Source organism: Hoplias malabaricus, chromosome 4 (genome assembly GCF_029633855.1).
Source record: "Hoplias malabaricus isolate fHopMal1 chromosome 4, fHopMal1.hap1, whole genome shotgun sequence".
In the NCBI taxonomy this organism is placed as follows: domain Eukaryota; kingdom Metazoa; phylum Chordata; class Actinopteri; order Characiformes; family Erythrinidae; genus Hoplias; species Hoplias malabaricus.
The window spans coordinates 15,672,343-15,686,162 of NC_089803.1; the positions used below are offsets into that span (position 1 = coordinate 15,672,343).

Sequence of the window (13,820 nt, forward strand, 5' to 3'; positions counted from 1 at the left end):
GTGTGTGAGGGGTATTAAAACACTAAAACCTCCCACTCCCACACACACACATGTCTAAATGCTAAAGTCAGTTAATGACAATATACTTCAGTAATATTTCCCTACTCTGTGTATATGAAATATTTATTTCCAAGATCATTGTATATTATTTAATATACAGTTTATTTCTATAGTATATTTCTTTAATAAATACGTTTGCATTCCAAAAGTGAAGGCGATATTAGTCTAAATGTCTTATACTGCATCCTGACTTCAAGCAAAGTGAGTGAGCGATGTGTCTAAACCACAACTGTCACTGCAGCACATGAATCAGAAAGTAAATCAGTTCTTGACCAATCAGTAAACATTTCAAGACTTCACCCAAAACAGGAGATTATCTTTGATACACTGTTCATCCGAGAGGTATAGCAGCACCACATGTCAGAAAAAGAAGCTTAGCATCCATCAAAACCCATAAGTCTCAAACAGCTGATGCTCGCCGCTTAAGACACAGGGTCACTCTCAGCAAACCATCTCATAGATAAAGATTTAATACATCACAGTGACATTTAATACATTCTGGAAAAAACACATTTTCACATACAGTTACATACATATGATCCATAATATTTCGACATAAAAACGTGTGCATGTCTGTGTATTGTATGTTACCGGGGGGCCTCTGATGGATCGTCCGCTGGGCCCTTGAGGGCCGGGTGGGCCCTGGGGTCCAGGCACTCCAGCGTCTCCCATTGGACCGACTGGTCCCTATATTTCATAAGGAAAAACACAACATCATACCCCTTAATACACATGTATTTGGTGCATTGATCAGGTCTGTTGGACTAAGGGGAAAACCGTACCACAGGACCAGGCTCTCCACGATCTCCTCTTGACCCCCTGAGACCAACACCTCCCTGTTGAGTGCACAGACACACACACACACACAAATGTACGTTACACTAAAAGCCAGTTTAATCAGATCGAGCTAGCTGTAGAGGGTTTAAACACATCTGGAACTACTGTGAATAATCTGTAAATAAGTTTCTTTTGAAAAACAGTGTGTATTGCTTTCAAAACTTAGTATTAACAGATACTGCTGGCAGTAACTACAAATAGTATGTTGCATTTATAAATGAATTAGGATAATGAATTATGTGGATTCTGAGAAGTAAGCAAAAAAGGAAATGAGAATGAGAGAGGTTTTATTGCTGCATCAGCAATGTGTATAATTAACACACTGGACGTGGTGCATACCGGTGGTCCGGGGGGACCGGGAGGGCCTTTACTGTCCTGAGTGCAGGTGCAGGCCCGAGGAAGAGCAGGACAGTCTGCCTCCTTTCTCTAGTGTTAAACAAGAAAAAAAAAATTAAGAAAAAGCAGCAGCTTTTCAATATCTAACACACACCCGAATAATATTTATGCAACAGAAATCTCTCTGAGAAGTGTTTTTTTTTTCTTTTATCATTACTCCTCTCTCAAATTTGCAAGGACAACTAGTCGCTATGACAACAAGAATCATATGCTGAAAACTCTTTTTTTCGTTAAAGAAACTGAGAACAATTGTAACATTTTACAGTTTTATAAATTCCTAAAATGGTGTTTGATCGTGTTTCTGTCATTACTTTATAATTAATTGCAACTTTACTTAACCGCTTTTAAGTCTTTTTACTTAAAACAGTCTTAAGTACTGTTAATTAATGAACATCTATTGTAGAGTGCTACCAGAACAATTTTGTAAAATGTTTGGGGGTTTTTATTCACTTTCTTTCCTTAATTCTTTATCGCATAAACACAATAGAAGACCTGAGGTTCCATGCACTGTTTAGCCATGACACAGACTTTATTTTGTGGAGACATGCCCAAGCACAAAACTAACCCCAACCTTGAAATATGTCTTTTACCTATAAATTTGATGGTTTGCTTTGTGGGGACAAGCCTGTGGTCCCCACAACGACACCAAAGCCTCACACACTGAGTGTGTAAACTGTTCCCTACAGTACAATACTCTACTATAATTTGCACAAACACACAGCGGGCAGAATTAATATGCTCACCAGACTTGGAAGATCGCAGCACTTGTCTCGACGAGCCCATGATGTACTACACACAATATCAAATGACTGCAGCTGGAACTATAGACACAAACACAAACATTAAACCTTCTGAGGACGTCTGTTTGTAGACAGTGGGTATAAATGCATGTTTATCAGTTTTCTGTTTAACCCTCGGGGGGGAAACTAATCTTTAAATTAAGAAAGCAAGGTAAAATGTCAGAGAAGCTGTTCTGATTGTTCAGAAGGAGGGCGGCGACACTAGGGTTGTTTTTAAACCACAGGTCTGTAGAGAGCCCCTCTTCTACTATGAATTCCCTCTGTATTCAGTTCACAGGGGCAATTAGTTGATAAGTTTAGTCCGATGTGTTTAACCAGGCAGAAAGCTGAACTCTATAGTACAGTTGAGCACTTTCTGATCCTGGAGGGCTGCATTTTAGTGATTTTGCTGCTTAAACTCCACTGATACTTCTTAATATGAAATTTAATGTGAAAATAAACACACTCTACACACATCTGTTTATATGTCACACACAAACACACACACACACACACACACACACACATGAAGGCCTGCAGCATACCGGAGCAGAGTTGTCTTTGTCGCCTCTGGAACGAACCATCCTGCCAAGGACCTCCATTCCATCAGTGGTAATGTTTCCAGCAGCATTAATGGACTTTTCTCCAGCCAGATTACAGTCCACCATCACCTGCGCCTGGATCTTACTCACCGCTATATGCAGCTGCATCATACACACACACATACACACACACAAACTCCATTAAGGTCCTAAACACAAACATTACACTGTATAACCAGGCTAACGATAAGCAGCTTTTGCTATAACACAAGTAATTTCTGGGAGCTGTAACTCAGAGAAAGACATCTGTGAGGTAGTTAAGTACTTCAGCACTTCAGATTATTCTAGCTTAGGCAATCCATGTAGAATTAGTGCCCAGCAACATGCCAGTAATAAAAAACAATATTCACTTTGTGTTTTTAACCTGAATTAAACTGCTGACTATATACACACACACTGAATGATCACTGGATTTGCAACTTACATTTGTGTCTACACTCATTGTCTATTTCATCAGCTCCACTTTGTAGTTCTACAATTACAGACTTTATTTTATCTGTTGCACTACATACTTTCTTTTCCCAATTTCACCCTGCTCTTCAATGGTCAGGACCCCCACAGGACCACCACAGAGCAGGTATGAATTGGGTGGTGGATCATTCTCAGTGCTGCAGTGACACTGACGTAGTGATGGTGTGTTAGTGTGTGTTGTGGTAGTACGAGGGGATCAGACAGCAGTACTGTCGGCTGGATGTTTTTGATAGGTGGACTGTTCTCAGTCCAGCACAGACACCAAGGGCTTTACAAACTACAGCTGCACTGCTGTATCTATGATCCACTCAGACCAAGACATCACACACCAACAGACCACCACCACGTCAGTGTCGCTGCAGCACTGTGAATGATCCTCTACCCAAATCAAACCTGCTCTGTGGTAGTCCTGGCCATTGAAGAATAGGGTGAAATGGGGATAACAAGTATGTAGAGCAGCAGGTGGACTACAGTCTGAAAGTGTAAAACTACAAAGTGCTCCTGTGTGGTCAAATACAAAAGAGGATATCTGACTTAGTCGAGTTAAGTTCTCTGCAAAGTTTGTGTTCTGTTAGGAATTTTCCCTTCTATGTTTTGCTGTCTCAAAAACAGCAGAGAGGGTATATGATGTATGGTTTTATGCAGAAAGATCTGTGGCCTGTCAATCACTTTCTTTAACAAGCCCATGCAGGTCTGATCTGAAGCAGCGGCACTTCTGCAGGAAACCTACAATAACTCCATCATCAGAGCACAGAAGATGGAGATTACAGAGGAATGGGGTCTAGAAACTGACATTTTCCTGCACTTCTGATACACACACACACACACACACACACACACACACACATACAGTCTACTGGCTCAGCAGTAATATATACTGTGTTTTGTATATTTTATATGTTTTAGGGAAGGCTGCTGAATGCTACATTCAGGCTGATTTTGCAGCTGTCACAACACACACACACACACAAAAGTGCCAATGTTAGAAGTAAAACTGGCCTTTCTACTTGAGGCAGTAAGGCATATCAGAATAACTTCCTCGCTAAATGACAGACTGAGTGAATTTCTATGACAACAGTTCTCTTTCTTGGCAGTCCATGAGAGAACTTTTGAAGCTATTTCTTCTAACAAATGCTGGAGAGCTGAATTTGGCACTGCCACTCAGGGATCGCCTTCATCTACAGCCCCATGTAGCATTATTTGGTAACAAAAGAATGCATTTTGGATGAACGTATAATGTTCTGAGGAAGGGCAAAGCAAGCAGAAGTGCTGAGGTAGAGGTTAAGATTTAACAGAAATAAGAGACCAGTTATAAATGCATTCGGCAAGACGCTTTCAGGTGGAAAACAGATGGCATTAGAAAATCAGACTCCTGTGAGAAATGCTGAAACACAGCGAGTGTGGGGGTGTGTGAGCACTGACCTTGTGGAAGCTGCCATAGAAAAGCTTCTTAATCTCAGGGCCTTCAAACGTTACTGTCTGAAAATCACCTTTATAGTCATTATTGAAGAATGTCAGCGTCTTCCCAGAATCTATGGAGAAAAAGAGGAAAGAAACCTTATGACCTTGAATTTTAAGGGTTAGTATATGGGCCCCTCTCAGTTTTACTGCTCATGTGTTTGTGTCACATTAGTTACTTAATAGCTAATTGTGAGTTGTGGAAATACTATAAAATAACAATGGTTGGGTATATTGTGTGCTGCTAAAGTCAAATATGTAATGACAAAGATACTGATAAACAATGTACTACATACCACACATATATTACACACACTGATCTTGGGGAAATATCATTCATGAAGTTATTCTGTGTATGGTTGTATTTGTTTATGTGCACACACACACACACACACACACACCCTGGTCATTCCACTTACTGTCCAGGATGACACCCACTAAAGGTTCGTTTCTGCTATTAAGGATTTCCCACAATGCAAAGGGCTCCTGTGGGGTCTCGGGCAGCAGGCGGAACAGCATAGTGATAGTGTAGTCAGATGGCAGCCCCTCAGGATGAATATACCTGGGGTCAAAAGGTCACCACAAAGGTCAAACACTCAGAATGAAATACACAACTGAACAGAATCAAAACAGAGTGTGTGTGGTAATTTGGAGTGGGCAATATTCTCAAAGGAAAGCTGAATTTGAACACGTCCTTCAAATGGTCAGTAACACAGTTTAGCTGTGTCAAAGTTGAAGTTTGTTTACACAAGGTTATTTTATAATCTCCAGTGAAAAGCCAGTGTTTATCTAGTTTTTTAGATAGTGTTTAATACAAACAAATATTTTCTTTGTTGTTTTTGTAATGTCTAAACGTATTAAAGATTAACTCCATCTTAAGTCCGTTTTGTTTTTACAATGGCAACATACTATATGTCCTTCTTGTGACTTCATAATTAAAGACTGTTTAAATTCCCTCTGGGCCAAATTGTTTAGTTATTTATATTTCAAATCATAATGTAAGTTAATTATGATCTTTATACCAAGGAAGACACTTGGGTGAGCAAGTAGCTCATAAAATATTTAACAAATTATTTTACTTTTTTTTAACTTAACTGTTTTTTTGTTTTGTAACTTATATTGTTAAAAGAAGTCACACTGTAACCCATTGGGTTCCCCTGTATTTTTCTTGCACAAATTAGTCATTCAGCTTGTAGCTGTATCTTCCCTTATCTTAAACTTCGTGCCTTATCTAGACAGAATATCTAGTGTGTGTGTTTGTGTGTGTGTGTGTGTGTGTGAACCTGGTAGGCTGTGCCAGAAGTGCATCACTGGCTAGTCTGTAGCTATTGAAGCTGTTGAAGGTTCCTGGCTCCATTGAAATGCCCTCCAGGTTACTGTAGAGATGCTGCATCAAACCAAACATCTCCATCATCCGGAAGCCTGTGCATAAGTTAATCATGAGGCAAAGGCAGTTTTAGAATGTAAAAGTATATTAAAACAGAGTACTGTTACTGTCTGCTGAGTTTCCCAGTAATAAATCAATTACACTGTTTAATTAACATTATACATTTCCCAAAAAAATTAATATATATATATATATATATATACACTAATTCTCAAGATTATAGAGTTCAATCCTCAAGATTAAACTGACATGTGAAGTGATTAAGTATGAAAGTGTATTGCTGCCATGCATGATAGAAATAGTCCTCAATATGTTGTTATTATGACATAAGTAAGCATCTTGTTATTATGAAATAATATCTCATTATATTATGTGGTTAACATGAGATAAGCACTTTTATGTCTCTGCTGTCGGAACAGTAACGGTATAACCAACAGAATAAAAACGAGATACCATCCTCATAATAATGAGATACTTTTTCATAGTTACAATATAATATCTCATAAAAACAAGATGCTTGTCTCGTTTTAATGACATACCTCATAAGAACAAGAGAATATTTCATAATAATGAGATGCTTATGTCATAATTAGGACATACTCATCTCATAATAATAACGATACATTATGGATTTGTTTTTTATCATGCATGGCAGCAATAGGCTTTCATAAATAAATAATAATGTTCACACAGCAGGTAACAGTGGTCCAAATCTGGTTTGGTGAACAAATCTGTTTTATTTTCTTTGTTCTGCTGTTCACATTGTCTATATTATATGACCTATATCAGTTTGAACATATCATGCCCCTAAACTGAAATGATTGTTCCATGTAAAGTACTTTCATTTTTCAATGGAATGAAACAGGAGGACTAGCGTTTTACTGTGCAGCGCTGACAAAACCAACCTTTTGTTTTGAACCTATTTATCATTATCTCATTATTTCATTACAGTGGCACTGTCAAGGTGTGGGATACATTAGAGAGCAACTGAACACTCTGTTCTTGAAGTGTATGGAGGTAGCAGGAAAAAAATGGTGAACATAGCGACCTGCGTGACTTTGACAATGGGACAATGGCTTAATTGTGATGATCACTGTTTTCATCAGAGCATTGCTAAAAGAGCAGGTCTAGTGGATTTTCTTGTAACCCAGTGGTTAATACCAATCAAAAGTGGTCCAAGAGAAGACACAAGGCTCACTCATGCCCCTAATATATCCCGAACCATTGGTGCCAGTGTAAGGAGATACACTGTGATGAGTTTTTCTTGAGGCTGGCTGGTGTATAATAATTCAGGATAAAGAAATGTGCAGCAGTTATGGCTGATAAATCTAATTAACAGATCAAGAAAACATGCTAAAACATGTCTCTACCACTAACCACAAAATATAATTTCACATCATTGATAAACTGAGTATGAGTTTTAAGCTACTTGACTGTGTTTACACAGTGAGTGAGGAACTGTTGTTGACCTGGTATTGTGCTGCCACTCATCGGTACTGAAGGACAAGCTGAAAAGCAACAAAACACCGAAAGGTCAAATCAGACATGTGTCTTGAAAATCAGCAAATACACAACAAACACAAACTATTTTACTTTGACTTACTTGCTGTTGCAGCCTCACAAACGAAGGTGATAAGTTTCTCCTCAATCTTTCTGAAAGCATCCAGATCATCCACGAAAAACACATGCCTTTCGCTGGGCTTGCTGGCGATGCTCACCAACTCCCCATAGTCAGCATCAGCAAAACCAATTGCAAACACTATGTAACCTGCACACACACACATTTTGAACACACCCTTAAGAGTAGAAGTCCAAATATACTTGAATTGTTTTTCTAGGAACTGTTAACAAGACAGATTCTACTTTTCTGAGATGCCTAGTAGGACTATTTATCCCTGCATGTTGGTTATGTAGTTAAAGACAATGCATACGATTGTGGGGAACTGCAGTTCTCTTTGTTTGTTTAAGTTCAGAAGCTCCACGTCTTTTAAGGTTGAATGATATGTATGAGGGAAAAAAAACGACGGTTGTTTGTAAGTGGCTGAAGTTTAATTTGTCTGTAATTTTTTATTCACTGTTTGAATTACCACATAAACGTGTTTGTAACCCGAGTTATTTCATTTTGTAGCACTTTTGCTCTTTGTTTACTTTCATGCAGTTAGCACTCTCCTGAATTTAGAGTCAGTTCCAATCTAAATATTCTGAAACAACAAAAATAACTATATCACCCATCTATGGAGCATGAATAAAACAATATACTAATACTCTTTTCATAATTTTAAATGTCTGGAGGGCTCTTTGATGTTTCTCTGCCATGAGAAGAGAGAAAGGAAGCTTAGCTTGCCTTTTGAGCCACTTTGTAAAAAACTTCATAAACACATTAGACCGAGAGCTAGTAAATGGTAAGGAAACATCTTCTGAATTTTATAAAAAGTGATTTTTATTAAAATCATGAACATCACCTTTAAGTCCTAGTCCATTTAGTTTTGAAGCCTATTTTAAAGCTGACAGGAAGTCAGTATAAAGACCAGAGAATTGGAGTAATTTATTCAGACCTCTTTGTCTGGTTATGCTGCAGCTTCCTAATGGATTTGGGGAAAACTGTAAAAACTGTAAGGAGATCATAACAATAAACTAACCTCCTTGAAATAAATGCATGGATGAGGATTTCCATATCTCTTGCTGCCAAGAACTCTTCAGATTTTGCCATGTTTTTTGAGGTGATAAAAGCCAGATTTACTAATTGATTTGATTTGACTGTAAAAGCAGAGATCTGAAATAATTGAGACTTTGATATATTTCGGTTTTGTTGTAGCAGTTAGAGCCTTAAAGCTGAGATAACAATTGACCTTAAAATATTCCTGTTTTCTCCTGAGTGGAGCCAAATATAATCATCAATCTGCATCGGTGTTCACAAGAACTGGCATAAACAAGTCAACTTCAGTTCCTTGAGTGAGGCTGAAGTTGACTGTTTATTCATGAATATAAATGTTATTAAAATGTTTTGAAAATAGCAAGAGACAAGGGAAAACTTTAAAACTAGACTACACTACACATTTCATTCTTCATTCATGATTGAAGTAAACTCTGACTGCTCTGTGGTGTTTTTGCTGTTTGATGAGCAGCAAGCTAATAAATTAGAATATTTTAAACAGAGCATAGCTGCTGTTTTAGTGCCAGCCAACATTAATAATAGATAATAGTCTAACAATGCACACAGGTATGCATTCAGCTGATACAACAATTAAAGGTTTTGAAAGACTGTGTGAGATTATGTGAGATTTTCATCACTTAATTAATTTATTATCATTATCCATCCATCCATTATCTGTAACCCTTATCCAATAATAGGGTCGCGGGGGGTCTAGAGCCTACCTGGAATCATTGGGCGCAAGGCGGGAATACACCCCGGAGGGGACGCCTTTATTATCATTATAATTATTTTAATTTCAGTTAAAACAGCAATAACAAACATTGTGAACAAATACTGAAGCTGTCATACATGATCATGTAACAGGAATAAGAGGACAGAAAGAAAGGGGACCTGGACTTCCATTTAATGATGTGGCCAGATCATATCAACAGAGACAGTTACTGACCTTCCATCTGGATCTCCTGGGAGACCTTGTTGACGTCATCTTGGGAACGGCCGTCTGTCAGCACCACAAGGACTTTGGGAACGCCTCGCCTGGTCCCTCCCGCCACCGTGAAGATAGTGTCTTTCACATGTTGTATGGCTCGTCCTACAGGATGAAGTTCAGAGGTTAGTGTTAAGTCAACAACAGAGAGATACCTGGTTTTACAGAGCCTGAATGAGTGGGCTAACATTTCCAGAAACTTAATGTTGTAAGCACATTTTGTATCCTCAAGGAAAAAATAAACAATTTTAAAATGGAAAGAAGAGAAGAAAGAAAAGAAGAAGAGGAGCTACTTTATTAACCCCCTAGGGAAATTAATTCTCTCCATTTAACTCATCCGTGGTAGTGAACAAACAAACACACACTAGGGGCAGTGAGCACACACACAAACAGCAGGAGCAGTGGGCTGCCGTCCACGGCGCCCCGAGAGCAGTCTAAGGGGGAAGGTGCCTTGATCAAGGGCACTTCAGGCAGGAATTAAAATTTCCTGCTGGTCCTAGGAATTGAAGACCCTCTGGTCTAAAGCTTGCTTCTCTAACTTTAAGGCCATGCCTTGACTAAAATGTTGGTCTATTTCTGTAGATGGATAGTTTTAAATAAACCAACAGAAAAAGTCATTTGAAATATACTGTACACATCAGAGTGGCCATAAACTGCAGGAAGTCATTATACCATTGGTAGGGATTCAGAAACTCATAAATAAAACAGAGTTCAGGGAAGCTTGCCTGTTTTAGTGTTTCCTCCTTTGTATGCAATCCTCTGAATGGCGTCCAGAAGACTCTCCTTGTTGTCGTAAGAGTTCAGTTTAAACTCAGTGCGGGCGTCGTCACTGAACTGTGCTATGGCCACCTGCCAGACACAGACAGAAATATGAATACAGAAAAAAAAATAATATTTGGTAATGAGCTGAGGAAGCTAAGTTGACTCATTTTAAAAGTTTACTGTGAGGAAGACCTTACTGTGAGGGTAAATCTAGTAATATGCTGTGGCAAGCAATGCTGAAAATTGAAAGTTGATTAAGATCTAAATTGGTATTCTTTGTAGTTTGATAAGACAGAAGAAGCTAATAGAACCTGTGTAGCGGTAAGACAAGCTCAGCATAAGACTGGACTTATTAAACGGAACAGGAGGACGGCCAGATAATAATAAAAATAATTACTACAATCAAACATCTGAACAAAATCAATGATACAGTGCTGAGTCAATTTATGAAAAACTTGCAGGAAACGCTCGTGAGCGTTGAAAAAAAAGGTAATTTGATACAGTGGGAGATGACTGAGGTCTAGCCGTTCATTCACAACTGCAGAAACAGACAGAATAGTTAGCTGAAGTGAAATCATTTTAGAGGGTAATAAAGCTGTGAGATTAAGGAAAATGTTTCAAAAAAGAGGAAAGCATCAGTGGTGTGGGATTTATCCAGCTTTCTTAAATTCCACATAAATCGGCATTTTTTCCGTGCTTCAAAGTAACTCTTCAGAATTAAATGTGAGCATTATGCACTGATAATATCTGACCTGAGTGCCTCCAGGTCCAATTTCATCCAAAGCTCCAGTTGTGCTGTACAAGAAGCGAATGATTTTCACAAAGTTATCATCCCCGATACTCCACGATCCATCAACCAGAAACACCAGATCAGCCTTGGCGGCTCTGCACACTGGGAGAAACAGACATGAGACAAGGAAGTCAGAGGAAGACAGAGGCAGAGAGACGGAGAAATGAAAGAGTGTGAGTGGGTCGGGTTTGTTGTTCACAGTAATATAAATATAATGTTTTAAATTATATTATATTATATGTAAGCAGATATAAAACTGAAAGAACAAAGCAGAACTGTGCAACAGAAGGAAAGGATCCCCTGCTGGTTACATTCTGAAAAGCTCCAGCCCTGAGACTAGCTTCCACTCTCTATGTCCCCAGTGAGGTGTACACTTTCAATTAGGTTTAAAGGGCCATTAGCCTATATTTTTTCCATATTTAGTTATTGTTCTCCTAAGGTTATAGCATCTTAAATGTCTCCTGTGATATAATCATAATTCATTTTTAGAAGAACATGTTCCAATCTCTTTTATTAATCCCACAGAAATAAACAGGCTTTTTTAATTTTCTTAATTATTATTATTTAACCAAGAGTCTTGAAACTGCTGATTCAACACCACTTGTCAGCTCAACACACACCAGAGAACACTTAGTGCCCAGATCTGTTATGATAACTGTAAACTAATATAGGCATCAGGCTTTCGTGAAAAAGTGTGAGGAATTCAAGCATCACGTTAAGTTATTCTTGGTGTGCATTGGCTTGTGTTGCAGGAAGTTAAACCGACTTTTACTATTTTTAATGTTTATTTATAATATGTTTTACTACGTACTTAGATATGAATAATGAACACTGCATTGTTAATCACAACATCTCCGTCTGTTCCTTTCTTCTACAGGAATGCAACTTTTGATTGCTTTCTTATTATCTCTCTCTGTGTCTCTCTCTCTGTCTCTCTCTCTCTCTCTCTCTCTCTCTCTCTGTCTCTCTCTCTCTCTCTGTCTCTCTCTCTCTCTCTCTCTCTCTCTCTCTCTCTCTCTCTCTCTGGTGTGTGTTTATAGTTTCAGCATCACAGAGTTCAGAAGTGAATGTTGGTGCCCACCGGCGGCAGGAGGTGGCCGTCTCCATAGGAACAGTCTGCTGTTGATCCTTCTGTCTGAGTCCCTGATTAAGCTAAATTAGCAGATAAATTATGATATTGATTGTCCTGCCTTGCTACTGTAAGAGTGGAGATCAAACAGGCTGGTAAATATGGCATAAAAACTGTAGCCAGGACAAAATCTTTGTTATGCATGACGACGGCACCTGACTGAGTTTAAATTCACCATGAGTTTAAAGATGATAAGCAGGCAAAATTGAAATGGACGCTTCAAATGTTATTTCAACTGCTGCCTGTTCTAAGTGGAAAAGAATGCTTCTGGAAGTTTTTAGTTTAAACTTCACAGGCTTATTTTCTGGAATGGTGTGGTGTGTAACTAAAGGAGCTTTCTTAAAAAATTGACGTTTTGTGGCTTACCTTCTTTAGCTACAGGAATGGTAGGCAAAGGGGTGGTGGTGGGTGGTCTGGTGGGAGGAGTAGTGGGTACAGGGACTGCAGGAAATCACACACAAAAATGGGTGTGAGTATGGAAGTGGTTGAATTACACACATCACATGAGCACTTGTTTGTTTTGTTGCTGTCTATATCAAGCATTTAATATTTTCAAATATGAGGCACTCTAGATATAAAATCATATTCTTATTAAATATATTAATCAATTTCAATGCTTTCTCGATTATTCCAAAATCATTTACAGCATTTTAAATAATCACAGATATAGGTATGTTATTTTCCTGCTTATGGTCTGGACCTATTGAATTGTAGCATCACATTAGAAATTTCTTTTACAAATATCTGTAAACAAAACTGGCTTTATGTTACTGAATATCAGTGCTATGTCATTATTTCTACTTCATTTATTGCAGGAATAAACAGGTTATACATTATATATCGGTGTTATTTTATGCAAACAATATATGCTCTACTTATAACTGTTATTAAAAAAAAATTTGAAATGAAAATGTGTGTGTGTGTGTGTCTGTCTGTCAGTGTGTGTGTGTGTGTGTGTGTCTGTCTGTCAGTGTGTGTGTGTGTGTTTGTCTGTCTGTCAGTGTGTGTGTGTGTGTGTGTGTGTGTCTGTCTGTCAGAGTGTGTGTGTGTGTGTGTGTGTTTGTCTGTCTGTCTGTCAGTGTGTGTGTGTGTGTGTGTGTGTGTGTGTGTGTGTTTATCTGTCTGTCAGTGTGTGTGTGTGTGTGTGTGTTGTGTGTGTGTGTGTGTGTGTGTGTGTTTGTCTGTCTGTGTGTACATGTCTGTGTGTGTTCGTGCTCAGTGAAACTTGGCAGCTCTTCGGTCTCTGATGTGTCTGATTATGGGTGTGATTGTGTGTGTGTGTGATTACCCCGTCTGTATGTATCTCTGTAACGTGTGTATTGCTGGTATGAATGTATGACTGCTGTAGGGAGTGTGTGTGAGTGTGTATGTGCGATGTGGGCAATTACAGAACTTACCCACATTGCCGCTGGGAAACACACAGACAGCCGCAATGTTTTACACTTTAGATCGATTTCAAAACAAAGCCATAAATCTAATGTGTGTCTGGGTGCTGCTATATGACACATCAC

General features: G+C 38.6%; 1 protein-coding gene across 1 annotated transcript in view; it reads right to left on the reverse strand.

The window, feature by feature from the left end:
• col14a1b (collagen, type XIV, alpha 1b) overlaps positions 1–13,820 on the reverse strand; it is a 98,750-nt gene that overhangs the window by 13,727 nt on the left and 71,203 nt on the right. The window contains exons 25-38 of the mRNA XM_066667792.1: positions 12,676–12,750; positions 11,143–11,282; positions 10,354–10,477; positions 9,590–9,733; positions 7,594–7,758; positions 7,460–7,498; positions 5,887–6,025; positions 5,023–5,165; positions 4,568–4,677; positions 2,618–2,776; positions 2,037–2,114; positions 1,237–1,323; positions 843–896; positions 652–747 (exon numbers count right to left, since the gene is read on the reverse strand). Of these exons, the coding sequence (XP_066523889.1) occupies positions 652–747; positions 843–896; positions 1,237–1,323; positions 2,037–2,114; positions 2,618–2,776; positions 4,568–4,677; positions 5,023–5,165; positions 5,887–6,025; positions 7,460–7,498; positions 7,594–7,758; positions 9,590–9,733; positions 10,354–10,477; positions 11,143–11,282; positions 12,676–12,750 (1,553 nt within the window). The remainder of the gene's footprint in view (positions 1–651; positions 748–842; positions 897–1,236; positions 1,324–2,036; positions 2,115–2,617; positions 2,777–4,567; positions 4,678–5,022; positions 5,166–5,886; positions 6,026–7,459; positions 7,499–7,593; positions 7,759–9,589; positions 9,734–10,353; positions 10,478–11,142; positions 11,283–12,675; positions 12,751–13,820) is intronic.